Source organism: Mustela putorius, unplaced genomic scaffold, assembly GCF_011764305.1.
Source record: "Mustela putorius furo isolate JIRA1106 unplaced genomic scaffold, ASM1176430v1.1 tig00001075_pilon_pilon_pilon, whole genome shotgun sequence".
In the NCBI taxonomy this organism is placed as follows: Eukaryota; Metazoa; Chordata; class Mammalia; order Carnivora; family Mustelidae; genus Mustela; species Mustela putorius.
The window spans coordinates 5,045,073-5,064,521 of NW_025421560.1; the positions used below are offsets into that span (position 1 = coordinate 5,045,073).

Below are 19,449 nucleotides of genomic sequence, written 5' to 3' on the forward strand. Positions count from 1 at the left end.
TTTGGTAGCTCTATTCCTGGTCCTTGTAATCTGTTCTGTTGATCTGTGTGTCTGTCTCAGCACTAACACACTGTCTTGGTGGCTAGTAGCTTTATAGTTAGTCTCAAGACCAGGTGATGTGAATTCTCATTTTTCTTCCACGTTGTGTTGGCTATTCTATTTTTTAAAAACTTTTTAAAAAGATGTTATTTATTTGGCAGAGAGAGCACAAAGAGGGGATGTCACAGGCAGAGAGGGCAGAGGGCAGAGGGAGAAGCAGGCTCCCCTCTGAGCAAGGAGCCTGACTCGGGACTTCATCCCAGGACTGTGGGATCATGACCTGAGCTGAAGGCAAATGCTCAACCACCTGAGCCACCCAGGTGTCCAGTGTGTTGGCTCTTCTAGATCTTTTGCCTTTCTGTGTACACTTCAGAATCTTCTTGTCATTATCTGCAAAATAACTGTGAGGTTTTATTTGGATTTCATTGAATTTATCGATTAAGTTGGAAAGAATTGACGTCTTAGCCATATTGAGTCTTGCTACCGATGAATACGAGCTCTATCTCCATTTATTTAGATCTTTGATTTCTTCCATCAGTTTTGTCTTCCTGTATATATGTATTGTGTTAGGTTTTATACTTGAGTACCCTTTTTAGGGGTGTATTGTAAATAGTATTTTTTTCATTTGAAAAATTGGAATTCAGTTCTTTATTCAGATATAGGAAAATAGTTGACTTTTTTATATTGACCTTGTATCCTATGATGTTTTGGTAATTTCCTCATTACTTCCAATATAGTTTTTTTTTTTACTTTTTATAAGATATTTGAGATTTTCTACATAGACAATAATATTGACTTCAGATAGAGTTTAGAGTTTTGTTTTTCCTTTTAAATGACACACCCTCATTGTCTCATGCCCTCTTTCGACCCACCTTCCCTCTAGTAATCTACCAGTTTGTTCTCTATATTTGTGAGTCTCTTTTTTTGGGTCTCTTTTATGCTTTGTTTTGTTTCTTAACTTTCACATGTAATTGAAATCATAGGATATTTGTCTTTCTTTGACCTATTTCATTTAGTATTATACCCTCTAGATTTATCCATGTTGTTGCAAATGTTAAGATTCCATTCTTTTCTCTGGCCAAGTACTAGTCTATTAGATATCTATATAATCTCTATCTCTCTCTCTATATATATATCTATATATACACCACGTCATTTTATCCAGTCATCTATTGACGGGCTCTTCCATATCTTGCCTACTGTAAATAGTGCTGCAATATAAACGTATCTTTTCAAATGTTTTCATTTTGTTTGAGTAAATACCCAGTAATGGAATTACTGGAACATATGACAGTTGCATTTTTAAATTTTTGAGGAACCCCCACATTGTTTTCCATAATGGCTGCACCAGTTTTCATCCCCAGCATCAGTACACAAGGTTCCTTTTTCTTCACGACCTTTATCACCAACTCTTGTTCTTTCTTGTTCTTTTTCTGCAGGCAGAGTCCCAGGCTGGCAGGAGAAGTGGGCGTGGTCACTGGGACAGCCCTCCGAAATGGGTCAGGTGACCTTTCAAACTCTGGGGTGGTGAAGGGTTCCTCACATCAGAGCAGGACGCGGGCCATAACGTAGGCGGGTTTTAATGGACCCATCAGACAACCTGTGCAAGACCTGAGGACGAGTGAAATGCGCTGCCTGGAATGGAGGTTGTGTTGTCTTCTGGGGCTTCTGTCCCCAGGGGATATTCAGCCCGGTGAGGTGGGGGCAAGGGGGCAGCTTATTTGGGGCCGATGTGCCTTGCTTCGGGGGCGACCCTGTGTTTGAGCAGGAAGGCGGGGTCTGCAGTTGGATCTGGCATCTGGGCCCACATTGGTCACAACGGTGGTTGGGTTGAGGGGAGCACAGGGCTGGCTGGCTGGAGTCTGTAGCCCCTCAACTGCCTTTTGATGGCCTGTACCCAGGGCCCGGGGTACCTGGGCACAGCCAGAGTCCCAGGGCCCAGGCAGATGCTTATAGGAAGGGACTGGAGCCAGGGAGAGGAGGGAGGGAGGGAGGGAGGCAGCCGGCCAGGTCACCAGGGTGCTCAAGCCTGACTCTCTGCTCTGTGCTTTATTGGAGGGTTGGCGTTTATCAGGGCAAAATGCGCACAGTGTGAACTCTGCCATAGCCACGACCCTGAAGTGGAAGGGTTGTTGTTGAAGAGAAGAGGAAGGTAGTCAGTCGTGTTTTTTTTTTTTTTTTTCTTTCTTTTTTTTTTTTTTTTTTTTTTTTTTTTGTTGAGTACCAGGGCCCATGAGACATGTTGTAGCAAGGAAAGACCAGAGGCCCTTATCAGCCTCATGGAACTCCTGGCAGCCAATTCGCGAAGCATGCTTTAGGGGAAGGCCTTCCAGCAGCAATGCTAAGACTTTGACAGATGGCGGGGCCCTGTGGTTTTGGCCTCCTTGAACCTGCACTCCCTGCTGGGACGGAGGGGCCTGCTTCCGTCATGGGTGACTCTGTGTCTCCCCACGTGCGGGTCCTGAGACCTCGACTGAATGCTCTCCTCCTTTTTTACAGGTGGTGCTTCGAGGCTCAGGGGACGTGGCCTGCTGGGCAGCATCCAAAGCGTCTGGCCTCTGTCTCTTCAGTGCAGGTGGAAGTGCAGCACGTCCAGGAGTGTGACCGCTGTCATCTCCCTGGTGCACGTGCATCGCAGTGGTAAGTTGTCTTGGTTCTGAACCTCCCACCTGGGTTGAGGTTCAGGCCTTGACTTGGGTGTCTTTCGTGCCGGCTTCTGTCTTTCTTCCGGAGGCAAAGAGAGCCTCTTCTTGTCGATTAACATGGAGATGTACCGTTAACCAGAATGTCTAGAGTCGGCTGCTTGGGGAAGATGACATAGTGGCACATGTGGAGAAGGTTCTGCAAGTCCCTGCCCCACACAAGACTTCTGAACTCCAGGTTGCCCCTTTCAGCAGAGTCCGGAGTTATTGCAGCCTGTCCTTATAAATAGATATTCTCTTGATGATCGACTTTCTGCCCACACTTGCTTTATTGGGCCATTCTTCTAGAGCAAAGAATCCCAGGCATCTTTACAAATGGATGTCTGAGTGGACTTCCGCACATGTTCTTTCTCTCTCTCCTCATTTTTTTTTTTTTTTTTTTTTTTTTTTTTTTTTTTTTTTTTTTTTTTTTTTTTGCAGTGGAGTGGGTGTTGCAGGGGATGAGAGCGACCCTTCAGCAGGCTCCACATGCCTTCCATAGCCTGACACGGGGCTCAGTCCCATAACCCTGACATCATAACCTGACCCAAAGCCAAAAGCTGGTCCCTTAACTGAAAGAACTTCGCAGGCATTCCTGGACAGGCTTTGTCTTTATGGAAGGGACTGTAAGAACGCCTTCCTGTTCAAAATCTACCGAATCGGGGAGTATTTCCACATCTGCAGTGGTTGTACACCCTGTCAGGCCCAGAGATATGTAGCTCTTCTTGGTGGTGGAGAAAAACCTTTGGCTCCCATGTTCTCATAGACAGGGAGGAAGCCCTCACTGCCTGATGCTGAACTGTGGAGGTTCTGGTGCCCTGTCTTCCAGAAGAGCATCTTTGTAAAAGATGAAATTAATTTGCCAGCCCCCGGGTGGCGCAGTTGGGTAAGCATCTGCCCGTGGCTGAGGTCAGGATCCCTGGATCCTGGGGGATCAAGCCCTGGATTGGGGCCTTTCTTTCTCTTCTCCGCTGCCGGACCCCGGCTGTTCTTGCTCCCTCGCTAGCTCTGTCGATCTCCAATAAGTGAAGTGGATATATTTCTAAGCATGCAATTATTTTTTAAATCCATTGCGCTTTGTGAGGACAATATTAGTAGAATTAAGGACACATGAGAGGTAGATCACAAACCATGTGATTTTTGAATCTTGTGGCCATTCATCCTTGCGATCTATATACATCGATAGGTTCATGTTTTTTGTGAACATACTTCTATCACCTTGTGTTCTGAGACTCTGAGTTCACCCTCGACTTGATGTTCTCATGGATCCCAGGCAGTGTTACTTCCCGTGATCCCACTTCCTACCAAGGGACAGTACCTGGGTCTGTTGTGAGAGCTCCTGAAGGAGAAGTCCCCTGTTCTTACTTGGCATATTGTGCACGGTTGTGAGACCCGCGCTGTTTGGTGAGACTGGCCTTTATGGAAGTACTCCTGGATCAGAGCAGATTGTGCTTGATTTCTAGCTATTGGTTACTGGAATAGCGCATTCCGCATCCCTCAGAACGGGGCCCTGTTATATGTGTTTGCAGTGTCTGAGTTTGTATCTCAGAGTCACCCTGAGGAATTCCTTAGGAGGTAGTTGCTGATGGGAGTGTCCAGGGAAGAATTTCCCTTCGTTGTGTTGGGATCAGTGATTCCTCGGTGTGAGGGTGTCATTGCTGGCTAGGGAAGAAGGGATAGCTGAGCCCATTCCTTTGCTCATCAGACCGGGAGGATTTTCCTGTGTGCGAATCCTCTCAGGTCCTTCCTGGGTTGGCTCCGTGAGGAATGGGATTCCCATATGGGATGTCCTCGCATTCAGCCACAGCGATGATGCAGGGGGTCCCAGGGGTGCCTGCACCTTCGCTCCCATGTGAGGGATGAAGCACACTCTGAGATGGTAGCGGGAGCCTCAGGCCTGAACCCCACCTGAAGCTTCTTCCACCAGGATACCGCGCTGGTGGCTCTCCCCGTGTGAGTTCTCTGGTGTTGGGAAAGGGCCCACTTCTGGGTGAAGGCTCTGCCTCAGTGACGGGAGACAAGGGTTTGTACTGTGTGATTTCTGTGGCGGTGAGCAAGGTGGGCGCTCTGGGTACAGGCGGGGCCCCAGTGGTGACAGACACAGGTTTCTCCGCTCTGAATTGTCTGGTGTCTCCAAATGTGAGAGCTGTATCCAACGGCTCTTCCACATTGACCGCATTTGTCGGGGTGGCCGCCGGTGTGGATCCTCGGGTGCTGGCTAAGGGTGTGGCTGGCCTAAATGCTTTCCCCTGAAGATGACATTCAACCGGTTTCTGTCTGTGGGAACGTGGCCATGGCCTCGAAGGGATGTATGTTGCTGTGAGCTCTTGTGCAGCAATCCCAGCACATGGCTTCTAGCCCGTGTGAGTTCCTGGGCAGGAAGAAGAGCAGAGCTCTCTGAAGCAAGGGTCCCCCACCTTCTTTCCATCCCCGAGGGGCGTCTCCAGTGGTCTTACTGTGTACAGAGGTGAGCACTGCCCTGGAGTTGTTCCCCCCATGTGTATCATGTCTCCGTTCCTCGGAAGGGTGAGTTCTCTCGTGTCTCCCGAGGTTAGAGCCCCGACTAAAGGCTCTCCCACACTGGGTAGATGGGTGTGCTGCGATCCAGGATGAACGAGCTCTGATGTCCCTGGCATCAGGGACACATGGCTGAAGGCTCTTCCACATTGTCAGCAAATACAAGGCTTGTCTTCCCAGGACACAGCACACCTGGAGTGAGTGAGGCACGTGAGACCTCTCCCGTGCTGTGCTCCAGCATTGCCCGGGTTCCTGTGCAGTGTGAACCCTCTGCTAGTGGCCAGAACACGAGGGGCTGTGGCAGGATCGCTCCCTCACGTTCCTCCCTTCTTGACTCAAGGAACGCGTTCCAGCCCCTCCCTTCAGGAATGGTCGCTGCGTCTACCCCTGTAGGCCACTTGTAGTCGCGTGCCTTGTTCCTTTCCGGAATTCATTTAGATCTTTCTACATGGTAGCATCAAACCCACGTCAACTGCTGATTAAATTTTTGATGTTTCTGTTTCAAAGACTATATGCCCGTGAGTCGTGCTGAAGCCAGTGACTTTTCCAGACACTCGGGCGGCGGCTTGACTCGAGACCCATTTCAGCCGAGAAATGAAACTCTTCAGGTTTCTGGTGGGACAGCCCATATGCTCAGGGTCTTGGAAGACCGGAGATTGTGGGGAATGCTTAGCGTAGCCCGTGTCCAGCTCTAGTGTGGAAGGCCAGGGTTCATGACCCTGAAGCTTCCCGTTGACTTGCAGAGAAGCCGACCTTTGAGATGCCCCCGTGTGGGTCTCCCTTCATCCTTTATAATAGGGAACGAATTGCCGTGAGCTCCTGGGTCTTGTACACAGTGAGTGAGTCCTGGAACACTAGGTGAAAAAGTACCGAAGTGCTGTGTGGGGACTAACAGAACAGAAGGAGAAAAGGAAAGAGGGGGAGGGAGGAAGGAATACAAAGAACGAAAAGATCATGTAGGGAAGGAAGGAAGGAAGGAAGGGAGGGAGCGAGGGTGGGAGAGACGGCGGCTTGCAAAAGGGAGAAGAGAAACTGGTAGAGAGGCATTAGGGGAAAGAAGAATTTGAAAGTTGTGAGACAAACATCTGAGAGTAAGATTTGAGCTTGATGACAAAGGAAAGGAATGGAGTCCTTTACTCAGGAGCAGAAACCGGTTGTAGGGTGTTGGTGATGAGAACCTTTGGACCAGATAAACCTGCGAGACAAAGAGAGTGAGGGAGGGATGCTGGGGAGTTTCAGAAGGGCAACGTCAACCACGTCGAGGACCGAGAGAGGGGCCATGTGAGGGTTTGAGTGCAAGAACCACAGAAGGGTCCAGTCCTCGGAGGACACAGAATGTGCAGCGGGTGAGGTGGATGGAGTCGGAAGAGTTGACAGAAATGGGCCCGTGTTGCAGGGCTGTTTCCACAGGAGCCCTACAGGAGACAGGACTGATGTAGGAAGGAGGTTAGTATTCAAGGCCGATGGCCAAGAAAGAAGTCTTGAGACGGCTTTGCTGGCAGGAGGTGATTTTTATTAAGGCACAGGGATACGACCCTTGGGTAGAAAGGGCTGCTTGCTGGGGTCGTGACGGGAGGCTGACTCTCTGGGATGGCATTGGGGGAGGTCAGGCAAAAGGGAAGTTTTGCAAGAACGTGGCAGGTGGACAGAGGACACCGAGGATACAGTTGACTTTGCTCTTGTGAAGGGAAGGTGGTTTTTCCTGCTAGGAAGGCATGAATTGAAAGATGGTTGGGAGCTTCCTGGAGGAATGTTACCTTCCTCCTCTCACAGGTCCTTCTCAAGGGACTGCAGGTTTGAAAAGAAACTCTGTCCTACGGACATTTCCTTCGGCCTCAGCCTCCCTCAGTGTCGTGGAGGGGAGAGAGATGTCAGGGCTTCAGGAAACGGAGATCCGGGCCTCTGGCAGGTCGCTAGCCTCTCATTAAGCGGGCCTCTTGATTCCTGCAGAATCACGAGGACGTTTACAAACCGAGGGAGACTCCGGTCTTGCCTTCCGGGGAGAATCTGTTTTTTTTTTTCCTTTCCTCAGCTTGAGGGCAGTCAGAGCGCCTGAGGGATGTCCCCCGTATCCCAGGTTGGGGGGGGGCGGGTGTGGCATGCCAGCTCCTGCTTGGTGCTCAGCTAGCCTTCTCCTCCTTCCTCGTGTGCCCCTGACCAGGGCGGAGCATTGCGTGGTTAAGGTTGTTGAAGGAGGACGGTCTCATCTTCTGTAGCTTCTTCCTGCTGAATAGGGGCGTAGAGCTGTCCCTCCGCGTGGGTCGTTCCTGGTCAGGTGGGGTAGGCCCAGCTGGGGGAGGCCTCTGCTGTCAGAGTTGTAAATGGAAGAGGCCGCTGAGTGCAGGGGAGAGCCTCTCCTCCCTAAACCTCTTGCTGCTGCCAAACACACAGGCTGAGCGGGGCACTTTTTTTGTGGGGCCGCTGCCAGTGTTGAGCCCAGCATTGGTCACGGTCCTGTGCGTCGAAGCGACAGGGGCGGTTCCGGTGCGGCACCCTTGGGGAATCCAGCAGGGGTAGGGCCGCTGCCCCTCGAGTCGATCCCAGGGTGATCAAGGGACCCTGGCAGTGCCGCTTCGTCCTGCATGTGTCATGCTCTGCAGGGTTGCCGGGGTCTGCAGGGGACAGCGGGAGGAGGAGCAGCCCCTGCAGCAGACAGGGGAGACGACGGGAAGGCTGCTCTCCATCCCAGTCCCAGGTGGGCCCAGCCCCAGGTCGGCCCAGTCTCCCCACACAACGGATTGTTGTGGGCCCAGGTGGTTGCCTCGTGCTCCCAAGTGTCCGTCATCGGCAGGTCCCGGGCAGCCAGCTCTGGGTGTGGCGGCCGACTCAGAGGGTCCTCTCGTCTCGTCCTCGGGGCTCCAGTGCCGTCCTCTGGTGGGCTGCCCAGAAGTCGTCTCTTTGGCCTACGGAGGTCAGGCGTAAGAGAGCCGTTCCTGCAGGCGTGTTTCCCTGTGTGTTCATGCCGAATCCTCCTCCGGGCCCAAATCGGAGCCGCAAGTGGGGCCCCAGGGCCCTCCTGGCTCCCTTTGTCGGAGCACCCCAGGAGCCTTTGGTGCCTCGGGGTGGCGGGCACACTGTCCTGTGGCGCAGCTGTGGAGACAACGGGTGGAGTGGTGTGAGATAGTGAGTGGCGTGTGGTTTGGGCCATGTCTTACCAGAGGCCTGTGGGTTTTTTGGGGAATATGTCTTCTGAGGTGTTGAGGTGGAGGTTTCCCTGCAGGACCCATGCATGACCTGAAGAAAGGGGAATTTCCCGTGGGCCCCCTGGGGCTGAATGAAAGCTTCACAGCCAGGGTCCCTCAGGCCCTTCCCTGAGCGTCCTTCTCCATGACGGCAGGGGTCCTCCTCCTCCTGCTGGGCTGTCCCTTCCCCAGCCTCTCTGAGAGCCCTGGACGTGCCCTTCTCTGTGGAGGGAGCCTTTGCCCACACGAGAGTGTGGCAGGTGGCGTGGCAGAGACCACGTGCTCCCGACTCCCAGGGGAAGTGAGTTCGCACAGTCCACGGGCTGTGGGCAGGTGTTGGGTGAGGTGGGAGCAAGCAGGGTGGCCTTTCCCTGGTGAATCTCCCCTGCTGACTGAGGGATCGAGGAGAGTCTCTAGAGCATGAAACTCACAAAGCAAAATGGTGCCATGAGGGGACCCCACTACCTCCCACGAGGCGTCTTGGAGGCTCGGGGGACTGGAGGTGTTGGTCAGATCGTATGGGAGTGGCCGGCAGACATGACTCAGCTGGAGACCGGGCCCGACTACGTGCCCACAGGGATGCAGCGCTGGGAGGGGTGAGCTGTCCTGCTCCTGTGAGCCCGGGGGCCTGTCTTGTTTGCTCATTTCTCTCGTGCCTGAAGTGGGAGATGAGGCCACCTCACCACTGTCTCTTCGCGAGTAGTGTCGCCTGGGAGTAAGCCATCTGCTGACTTTTGCAGGGTGGGAGGGCAAGGCTTGTGTCGTGCAGAGGGAGGGGCTCAATGGGGGGCGTGGAGCCCTTTGCCAGGAGGTCACCGTGCCTAGGCTGCCTGGGGTCCAGTCCCTCCAGGTAGCCAGGGCCCTCCCTCCAAGATCAGCAGCTCCTGGACGACAGCGCCTAACCACCACAGGGAGTTGCCTGGATTAGGTGGAGGTTCCCCGTGGGATGTTCTCAGGTCTTCCTAGTGCCTGCAGGGACTGGGACCTTCCTCTCCTCTCCTCTTTGTGGTCAGAGGCTAGGGCAGCACCCCGGGTTTTGTGCGGTTTGCCGAGGTGCCCACAACAGGGACTGGGCAACGAGGGAGAACGTGTGTCCATGTTCACCGGCCCCTTTTCCTGCCCGACTCACCCCGTTCCCGAGTCCTCCTCTTCTTCTGCGTCCCTTGTCATTTGCGCCATGTCCACAGAAGGGAAGCTTCTTGAGAGCTGAGAGCAAGAGCAGAAGTGGGTATGAGCACAGACTCCCTGGCATCAGAGAACCAAGTGGGGATACTCACACCCAGCCTCCCTTCCCGAGGGCCCTCCAGCCGGGTGAGCCGTGCCCTGCCGACTCCCAGCCCTCCTCTCTGCTCTGCTGTCCGGGGCTGCTTCCCAGAGTCAGCAGTGAGGGGTCAGGGTGATGGTAGGAAAGGGGTGAGGAGGGCTGCCCGGGGATTTCATGCAGCAGTTCCGATGCAAAGCCTGAGTGCCTGCCGGAGACGAGGGCCTCCAGGGTGGGCATCGTCAAAGCAGGGAAAGGGGAAGCGCTGGGAGGAGGCGCTTATGGACAGAGGAGAGAGAAAGCCCAAGAGATGGAGGTGGAAGTGCATTACAGGCGCAGGGTGGCTCCTTCCGACGGAATCGTCGTCCATGGAATCCTTCTCCGGGTCAGAGATCAGCGAGGATGCTGGGGTTGGCCATGAGAGAGGACAAAGGGGAGTTAGTGCAGCTGGCGACCCACTGCTCTGGGGATGCTGGGCTCTGCCCTCAGTGGGGTGCGTCCCTAGCTCCGAGTCCTCCTTGGCCTTGGTCGCTTGATTTCCGCAGGGTACAGGGGGGGGGTCTCCGGTGCCCCCACCTGCTCTTCCCACCTCCGATTCTCTCCAAGACCCGGAAGCCCGGCTGTGTGATCCTTTCCCCCCTGGAGGCTGTCACTGTCCCTAAGACTGCCTCTGCGGGACTTTGTCTTCCTCTGTCCTTGTACTTGTCCTTCCCTGCTCTCTGTCTTCCTCCTCGTCCTCTTCCACCTCCTCCCCTAGAGATGCTCCATGTCCTTCCCCCTGCCAAGCTCCACCAGTCCTATTGTTGTCCAGGAGGGGGCAACCATGAAAGAGAGGAGATATCCTGGGTCCCCCGGAATCAATCCCCCGATCTGTCTGTGCTGGGAGCAGTTGTCATGGGCCTGGGATTGCTGGGGAAATGCAGGGAGAGATGGCCCACCTCCTCCCCACAGCCCATGTCTGCCCAGGGACTGGGATGACCTTCCCAGGGGACGTGTTTCAGGGAACGCAACGCCCTCTGTTTCCCTAAGTGTTAGAGAGGTTGAATGGAGACGGGAGCATGGGAAATTGTGCAGGCGCCCTCAGCTGTTCAGGGCAGCCCTGGAAAGCATCCATCGGTGTGGTGACTGAAACACAGGATTCCTTGCCAGTGCTCCTGCTGAGGCTTGCCAGGAATGGACGGGGTCGGGGTGTGTGTAGGGCCCTGGGCAGGCCTGAGGAACGTTTGCCGTGTGGGCATGGCTAGGGAGTGGGGGAGCATGGCCAGGGCTGTGAGCGGCGAGGTGGGTTTGTGAGAGGAACCGTGACTCCCTGACCCTGCTCCCAAGAGGCTCTGTGCTATGCCTCGATGCCAGCTGGTGAGAGGTAGAGTGGACCCGGGGCAGCAAGTGTGTGAAGCAGGTCCAGCAGCCCCTTCACACAGGCCCAGGGGACCGTGGCCCGCGAACAGGGGTTCTCCAGGGGAGCTGCATGGGGGCGTCCCGCCCTTGGGAACACGTCCACAGGTCAGACTGGGCTGGGGTGTGAAGGCTGGCAGAAGGTACGATTTACAGGAACCTGTGTAGTGAACCCAGGGGAAGTACGCTTTCCCTTCTGCAGCTCTGGGCATCCCCTTGAAGGTACAGCAGCTTGGAGAGAACCGGGACGGTTTGGTAGTGGAGGTTATGAGGGAGAGGATTTAGACCTGTCTTCTACCTCCTGGCTCAGACCAGAGCGTAGTGTCGCGGTTCTCTTGCCCAGTAGAGTGCGGTTGGGGCCGCCAAGTCCTGAGCATGACCAGGTCTGGGCCCGTGCCAAGAAAGATGCAGAATCTCTTGTGCACCATTCCCGAAAGGCCATGAGCAAAGAGGCCAAGCTTTGACATGTGGCAGCGGCCAAGGGAGGCACGAGCAGCTTTGATGGGAAAGATCCTTCAAGGAGCCGCGCAAGGAGTCGAGTGGTGATGACAAACCCAGCCTACCCTAAAGGCCCGTGGACACCTCGTCTGTTCTTTTCATCCCGAAACCGTGACATGAGCAAATCATGCCTGTGCCAGAGCATCCCTTTCCTTGGTGGTTTTTGACCCACCTTCTTCATTCTCCGGAGCGGCAGGGGCAACCCCATGTTCCCGGGAGCCATGTCCCAGTGTTCCCCTCCTTGGTGCCGTTCCCTACCTGAAGAGACTTCGTCCTCACTGGTGGAGTAGTCCTCGATGCTCTCTACCAGTAGATCTGTAAGAACTGAAAGAGGAGCAATGCCATTAGGGGAGAAACCGCCTCACCCCTTCATCCCAAGTGCGTTGAGATGTCTCTGGGCCGTGCAGCATCTGCCTGACCCTTCTGCTGTGCTTTCAGAGGTTCACGGGGCTGGCGGAGCCGGAGCCCTTGGAGGAGACGGGGATTGGAGTCTCATGCCTTCTAATGAGACCAGGACGCTGCAGCAGCCACCTCAGTGTCAGTTCTGCATGCCCATGACCGCTGTCCCCTCCCAGCGCAACCATCGGAAACGCCAGTTGTTATGGGACTCTTGACGTGTGGCTAGTGGGAGTGAGCAACTGGACGTTTCCGTTCCCTTGATGATTTCTGTGTACTGCACTGAGATAAGAAATGACTGTGTACGATGGATACTAGACAGACTCTTTCCTGGATCACTCGGCACTAGACACCAACCAGGAGCGAGAGACCAGGCCTGCTCTCCTGCGTATTTTTCGGGCATCTGTGGCTGGCGTGACAGGGACGTTGATCAAGGGAAGACGTTCCCGGGCTCACACACACCCACCAGGTGCTGCTGGAGGTCTTTGGACCCGAAGAGATGAAGGTGAAGCCCCAGTTGCTAGAATAAGTGGGGAACGGATTCCATGCAGCACTGATCTAAAGCCTACAATGTGCTGCTCTCGGGACAGAGAAGCTGCTAGAATAGATAAGGGAACCATAAAGGAACACAAGGAGCCACGACGTTTCTGAATATGAAGAAGTCAGTGGTGGGTCTCTAGAAGCTGACCTTCCAATACCTTGGATGACTCCCCTGAGCCAACAGGAGGGTGCTGGCATACAAAGAGGCAGGGGCACCTGGGAGCCGAAGATAAATGCGCCCGGAAATGCGCTCATGTTGGCATCACGATGCTTCCCAAGAGGACCGCCCAGAAAAAGCATCCTCTTCTGAAACAGCGAACAGAGTGAAAAGGCAGCCCACAGATTGGAGACACCCTTGGCAATCCTTATTTCAGAAAAGGTGTGTTCACTGACATAAAGGAAGAACAACAAAGAAAACCAACCAAACAAAAGAAGACTGTGATTTCACCAAATGAAAGAATCGAGAAAAAGACTGGAATAGTCTGTGCTGCAAAAGGGAACAAATAACTCGGTCAGTCAGGCAGACGTCGTACGAAAAGATGCTCAGCATAAGGCATCGTGAGGGCAATGCGAATACACAGGACGCCGAGCTGTGGCATTGTAGTTAGGGTGGCGAGGACCCAAACCAGGAATTCAAACCCAGGACCCATGTTGGAAGGAGGCAGAAAATTGGAGACTTTGTATGCAATTTGTGGAATGCAGACTGGTGCAACTACCCTGGAAAAGCCCGTTGAGTGTCCTCGGAGAGCAGCGAAAGGTACTCCCGTGGATCTCGCGCGTGCGAGAGAGAAAAAGAGATGTTGGAAAATCAGATTCTGTTTCCAATACATGTTTCTCATGAGAGAAAGTCTTGTTGGCTGCCAAAGAACCCTGAAACCCTGATTTGGCTCTGTTTCCATTCCCAGGCACTGAACCCCCTTGAGTTGTCTATTGGCCCAAACCTTCCGAATCTAACAAGGCCCTCTTGCATGGACAGATGGCCAGCAAAATGGGTGGTGATTGTCCTGTCACCCCTGTTGAGAGGTTTGAGGTTCTTTTTGGCCACGTTGCGATGCACAGAGCACCCCACCCTTCGTTCCTGCATGGAGGGGGCCCAGGTGCCGCCAGTGATCCTCAGTCCCTGAAGACCACCTCGTTCCCCCTTGGATAGGACACCTTTGGGGCCCACCTCCAAGTGCCCCAGCAAGGACCAGTGGTGGGTGTGGGGTTTCCCTGGGAGAAGGCCAGTTGCATTCTTAGACACAGTATCTGCAGGGAAATGGTAATTCTCCATGGAGAAACACGGAGTGAATTGGCCCCATCTGTTCCCTGGCCATTGCCCCTTTGTGCGCGTCATCCCCGAACGGGCTTTTGCATGCGGCTGCCCCGGATGCCGCCTGCAGAAGGGAGGAAGTGTGTCCCAGCACTCAGTGCTTGCGATGAGGTTGGGAAGACGCATCGTGGGGCCTCTGATGCAGAGACGTACGTGTGTGTGTGTGTGTGTGTGTGTGTGTGTGTGTGTGTGTGAGTGCAGTGTCAAGAGGGAGGTGCTGTGACCATTCTTGCCCGAGACCTACCTTGGCGGGAGAGCCCCATGGACGCTGACTCAGTAACAGGGACACACTTGTGTCTTTGGGGCACAGTCTAGCCCTTCCTAGTTAGCGACGGGATTTGTTTTCTGGGGGAATTGATGTGTTGTTGCAAGGAAAGAACACCTCTTTCAATTGTAGGTGTTGAAGAGTTTTTCCATGTCACGTTCCTGACGTGACAGTGATGGGAAACGTCCCTGAGAACGTGGACACCATTAATCGCCATTTTGAGGGGACCAGACATGTTCGAGAGCGCAGCATTCACCCACCTGACACACACACACCAACCCTGAGAATCACAGCACATGGATTCCCATGGAAACAGACCACGTGCCCAGCACCCGATCCTACAGCACCTAAGAGCAGCACGGTAGCTTCCGGGGCCAGGGTCACGAGGCCTGGGTTCTCGGTCCGGAACATGACCCTTAGTCTCGTTGCAACAGGATCTGGATTGTGGGTGGCTCTCAAGATGGAGCCTGCAAGGAAGCCCCACCTTGCCCCTTGTCCAGGTTGCTCAAAAGCAATGAGTGACTCTAGAGGACAGCATACTTACCACTAAGCTCCTTTTCCAGCCGGGCCACCTGCGATTATAGAAAAGAAAACATGATGAACATCAAGTCCTGCCTTGTCCTGTGTGCACAGCTCTTTTGGTCTCTTGGTGATGGGCAGGGTCATGGGCAGTGATATGGAATCCACCTAGAGGTCGCATGCCCTGGGTCCATTAGGTGGCACGGCGGTGTCAGTATCACCCGTGAAAAAGCTCACGACCCTGTGGACGGTAACCGCACCTGCTGTTTCCTGCAGGGTCTTTGGAATGGGGCGTCCCTGGCTAAGAGTCGCTCTCTCAAGAATCTCTCCACCAAGGACATTGTACATGCCGAGATGTTCGGATCTGATTGCGAGTATCAGGGAAATAAGGGATGCTGTACCTCACCTGAAGGAAGGCTGACTTACCACCTTGGTGAACAATGGGACCTCTCCCTCTGTGCTGTCCACGTCAAGGTCATCGTACAGGCTAGCCAGGGGATCTGGGTGGATACACACAGAGAATGTCGGGACCCCTATGGGACTCTTTGGGAATCGCTCGGGGAGCTTTGCTTGGCGTGCACGTGTGGACATGTGTGTGGAGGTGGGGAGCTCATCAGTATGGACTGAGCTGCAGTGGGCCCTTCCTGGATGGAGGACGAAAGGTCCTGGAGAGGAGCAGGGATGTGAATAGAAACTCTGCCTCCTGTTGGAGCTACAGGGCCTGGAGTAGCTGTGAAATAGTCCATCTCCAAGGCACACCTACTGCCTGCCCCCAAACCTGCACCACCTAAGAGCAGCGCAGTAGTTTCCGGGGACAGGGCCATGAAGCCACGGGTCTTTCCCCAGAAAATCCCTTTCTGTTACCCTGACCACCCTTCTCAGACCCGCCAGACCTGGAATCAGGGTGGTTCTCATCGTGGCTGCGACGAAGCCCCGACCTTGGCCCTTTTCCAGGTTGTTGCAAACAAGTGAGTGACTCTAGAGTACAGAATACTTACCGCCATCCCCTTCCAGCAGGGACACCTGTGATTTCAGAATAGGAAACAGTATGAACATCAAATCAGGCTTTGTCCTGTTTGCATGGCTCTTTTGTTCCCTGGGGCACCAGAGGAAGCCACATGGGGAAGTGTGCTAGAGGCCCGTGAGCCCCAAAGTATGACAAGAGCAAAATGAGTTCTCCACAGATGTGCCTAGTCTTCCTAGAGGTCCCACGTTTCGGGTCCCACTGGACAAAATAGGTGCCAAGGAGGAATAGCTGCTACCCGTACTAAAGCTCCCTCTCCTCCAGATGGTAGGTGATCATGCTGTGGTTGTCCCAGCCCCCCTGCAATGCCTTCGGGGTTAGGTAGCGTTTGGTAACAGATTCTCTGTCAGACTTCTCCCTACCCTTTCACTTGTGCATGCTGAGATTTTTTTTCATGTAACCTTGATTTAAAAAGCCAGAAGAATTTTGTGTCTCCCCCAAAGAAAGGCCAGCGTACCACTCTGGTGTAAAACGGGGCGTCTTCCTCTGTCGTTCCTGTTGAACGTTCACCCGCCTGTCCATCCAGCCAAGCTAGGGAGAGATCCACAGAATGGTCAGTCCAATGGTGGAGCTCGGTAGGAAGAGCTCAGGGAGTTTCGCTTGGGGTGGGCGTGCCCGGGAGTGTATGGCGACGTTGGGTTGCGTGGGTATGGACTGAGCAAGCTGCTGCTGCATCGAGAGAGGTCAGGGCAAGGAGCAGGAACGGAGGGAGAAATACTGGCTCTGAACTCGAGCTACAGGGAATGGAATCAGGGTGACCTCGTCAAGCCGAAAGTGGGTAAACACTAAGACACACGGTCCGTTGTACTGACGGGCAAGCTCTTCCAACCAGCGACTGTGTCGTGGTCACTGTCAAGACCGATTCGTGGCCGCTCCCACCTATCTCTCACCTCTACTAGGAGATTGTATTTGTGCAGAAGAATGCTGTGTGGCAGGGTTGCATTCAATGCAAGCACAAGTACCCTAGAGGTTTCTATTTGTCCCTGAGTCATGCAGGGACAAAGACCCAGGATTTCTACGTACTGACATCTGACCATTCCAACAGAGTCCCCATCCACAAAGTGCTGATTCTTCCCAGTCTTCCTTTCCTGTGACATGTGGGTGTGTCCTTGGAGTCCGCGGGACCCAGTTTCCCGGGACCCACCTCCCCCAGTCAGGACCAGGCAAGTTCACGAGAGAGCGGAGGCCAGGCGAGAGAAGGGCGCTCTCTAACCTGGCCATGTAGCAGATTGTCAGGAAGTCGGATCGGGCCCCGAGCTAATGATGAAGCTTTCCTGGCTATTGCCATTTGCCAGGGAGCCTTCCCTCTGTGCGTTCAAGATGGGAGCGTTTTTGTAAGGCTGGTGGTGATGTCTGGGTCGACTAAAGTAGCTTCTGATTCCTTTGTGTTTTGACCCTGTCTTAGAAACGTCCCGAGCTAGGACAGATGTGGGCCCCTTCTTCCTTTCTCCCCATCCCTGTCTGAGGAAAGGGAATCCTGAGCAACCCTCCAGGTGGAGCTGGGGTCAGGGAGGAATGTGGTGTCCTGGGGGGGGGGTGTGTGCAGCGGGGATGAAGGAGGTTTGGCTTTGAAACTTTGACCCGTGCCGTCAAGTCCATTCAGTGGGAGATGTCTTCTGGTGAAACTCGACGGAGTCCACACACCCACATGCCCGGTCCCGTCGCATCGACCCACGCGAAAACAATCCCCAACCCTCAGACGCACCAAGCACACCGCCCGCATGACCTACTGGTTTCCAGGGACTGTAGCACAGGGTCCTGGTTTTCTGCAGGACACTCCGTTTGTTCAGTCCGCCCCAGCTTCCGTTCCCGGGAGGAACTCAGAAGGGGGGAAGCTCTCCAGACCAAAGGAGGAGAGAAAGCCCTACCTTGATCTTCAGCTACATCTGTCTCCCTAAAGGGCGTGATGGGGGAATAGGCATATGGGCCATATCCGGTGACCGCCTCCTGCAGCTGGAGAAAGGGAAACCCAGTGAGGATCCCAGCACCCTGTGCACACCGTGTGCACACATCTCTGTGCCCTTGGTGTGTGTCGTAAGCAAGCAAGATGGGATGCCGTCATTGAGTCTATGATCCAGAGGAGGAGGAAATGACCTCCCGAAAAGGCTCCGGCTTGTTATGTCAAAACTCCCCCGTCCATTTTTTCTTCAGCAACTCATTCCAAAGCCATTTCCCATAGACAGAATGACCTGGTGGAAAATGCTCACAACCATCCATTGCCTAAGCAATGATGGTGATGTTTTCTCCGTGCCCGTCTCAATCCGCTGTCCATTAATGGTGTAAACACATGGCAGGCTCTCAGCACCAAGGACATTGTCTCTCCCCTCTGGCATGTCCATGCTCAGATGTTCATGGAAAGAGAAATCAAACACTGGCTGTCCCTCAGAAGCACAAAATGACTTTAGCGAGGTGACCAAACGGTACATACATTGAAGCTTCTGCCTTCAGCTCAGGACTTGATCCTAGGGTCCTGGGATGGAGGCCCACATTGGGCACCCTGCTTGAAAGGGGAGCCTGCTTCTTCTTCCTCTCCCTCTGCTACTCCCCCTGCTTGCGCTCTCGTGCGCACTCGGTCTGTTTGTCTGTCTCTCTCTCTCTCCTTCTCTTTCTGTCTTAAATAAATAAAAAGTTGAGGAACAATGAGTTTACCTGAGGCAGAGTCGGAGTTTCCTCCTCAGCCCTCAAAGTGGGTAGTAGCTCTTCCATCAGGTCATCGTGGAGAGCTAGGAGGATACAGAGGCACCGTGAGGACACTGGTGAGGCTGCTCAGGAAGTAGGGCGGGGGATTTTGGATGGATGAGGACAGGAGGGGAGTGTGCGCGTGGGGGAGCGTAGGAGGTACGGGCCGCACTGCTGCCGGGCCTTGTCCTGGTGCAGAGGGGAAGGGATGGGAGAGGAGCAGGGAGGAAACGCGAAGAGGGTTCTTGTCTTTCTAGCTAAAGTGAGCCCGATCAAAGCCCAATAGCCAGTCCAGTACATGGGAAGCCTAGGCTGGCTTCTGTGTGAGGACCGAGTCCCATAACCTCTCCTGACTGACGTGCCACTAAGGCGTCCCACGCTGCTGCTTTGGACATCAGCTCTGGGCCCAAGATCCCCACCTGCTGCGACTATATGCATCACGTCTCTGTAAGATTTTGCACGGCATAAAAAGAAGCCTCACTTGCCAGGCTGCATTCAACCCTCAGGAAAGGAGCCTAGTAGTTTGCTTCACTCATCCTTTCTTTGTCTTCAGAAAATGCCATGTGCAACACTGGAGAGCACGGACATCTTAGCTTCTGTAAACAGCCGGCACCGTCGATGAGTGTGATAGATTCCTTTCACTGTTCTTGAGCTGTCCTGTGTGTGTGTGTGTGTGTGTGTGTGTGTGTGTTTCCCCTGAAGACAGTGGCTGTCCGAACCCTCCCAGGTGTTCTGACCGGTGGAAAGTTGCTTACACAGAGGAGTCTTGTTGGAGTGTGTGTTGATAGGCTGTTGGTCTGCTTTGCAGGAGATTTGCTCCGGGGATGTTGCGTCCAAAGCTTCCACCCAAGCTTGACCTTGCTTTCCTATTGGCTAGTGGTATTTGAGTGTGTGCTTAGAGAATCTGAACCTTCCTGAGGCTTAGGGAAATCTTATCAAGTACAGTCAGTTCCCTCCGTGATGCTTTTCTGCCATTGGTTGGTCGTGTGTACACACTGAGACCGGCTATGACTGATGTTGCCCTGTTCTGTCCTCCACGGGTCCACACGCTTTCCAGCCATGTGGGCTTGAGCACGAGGATGTGGCTTTTCTCTGTGCACTTGACTCCAGGGACCAGGCTGTAATCTTTAACGTGGGCTTC

The 19,449-nt window shown here is 53.8% G+C and overlaps 1 protein-coding gene across 1 annotated transcript in view; it reads left to right on the forward strand.

Annotated features, from left to right (window-relative positions):
• The window catches only part of LOC123393914, a gene marked incomplete at its 3' end in the record, with an annotated part of 112,432 nt that overhangs the window by 54,829 nt on the left and 38,154 nt on the right, over positions 1-19,449 (forward strand). The window contains exons 8-9 of the mRNA XM_045087207.1: positions 1,479-1,538; positions 2,539-2,679. Of these exons, the coding sequence (XP_044943142.1) occupies positions 1,479-1,538; positions 2,539-2,679 (201 nt within the window). The remainder of the gene's footprint in view (positions 1-1,478; positions 1,539-2,538; positions 2,680-19,449) is intronic.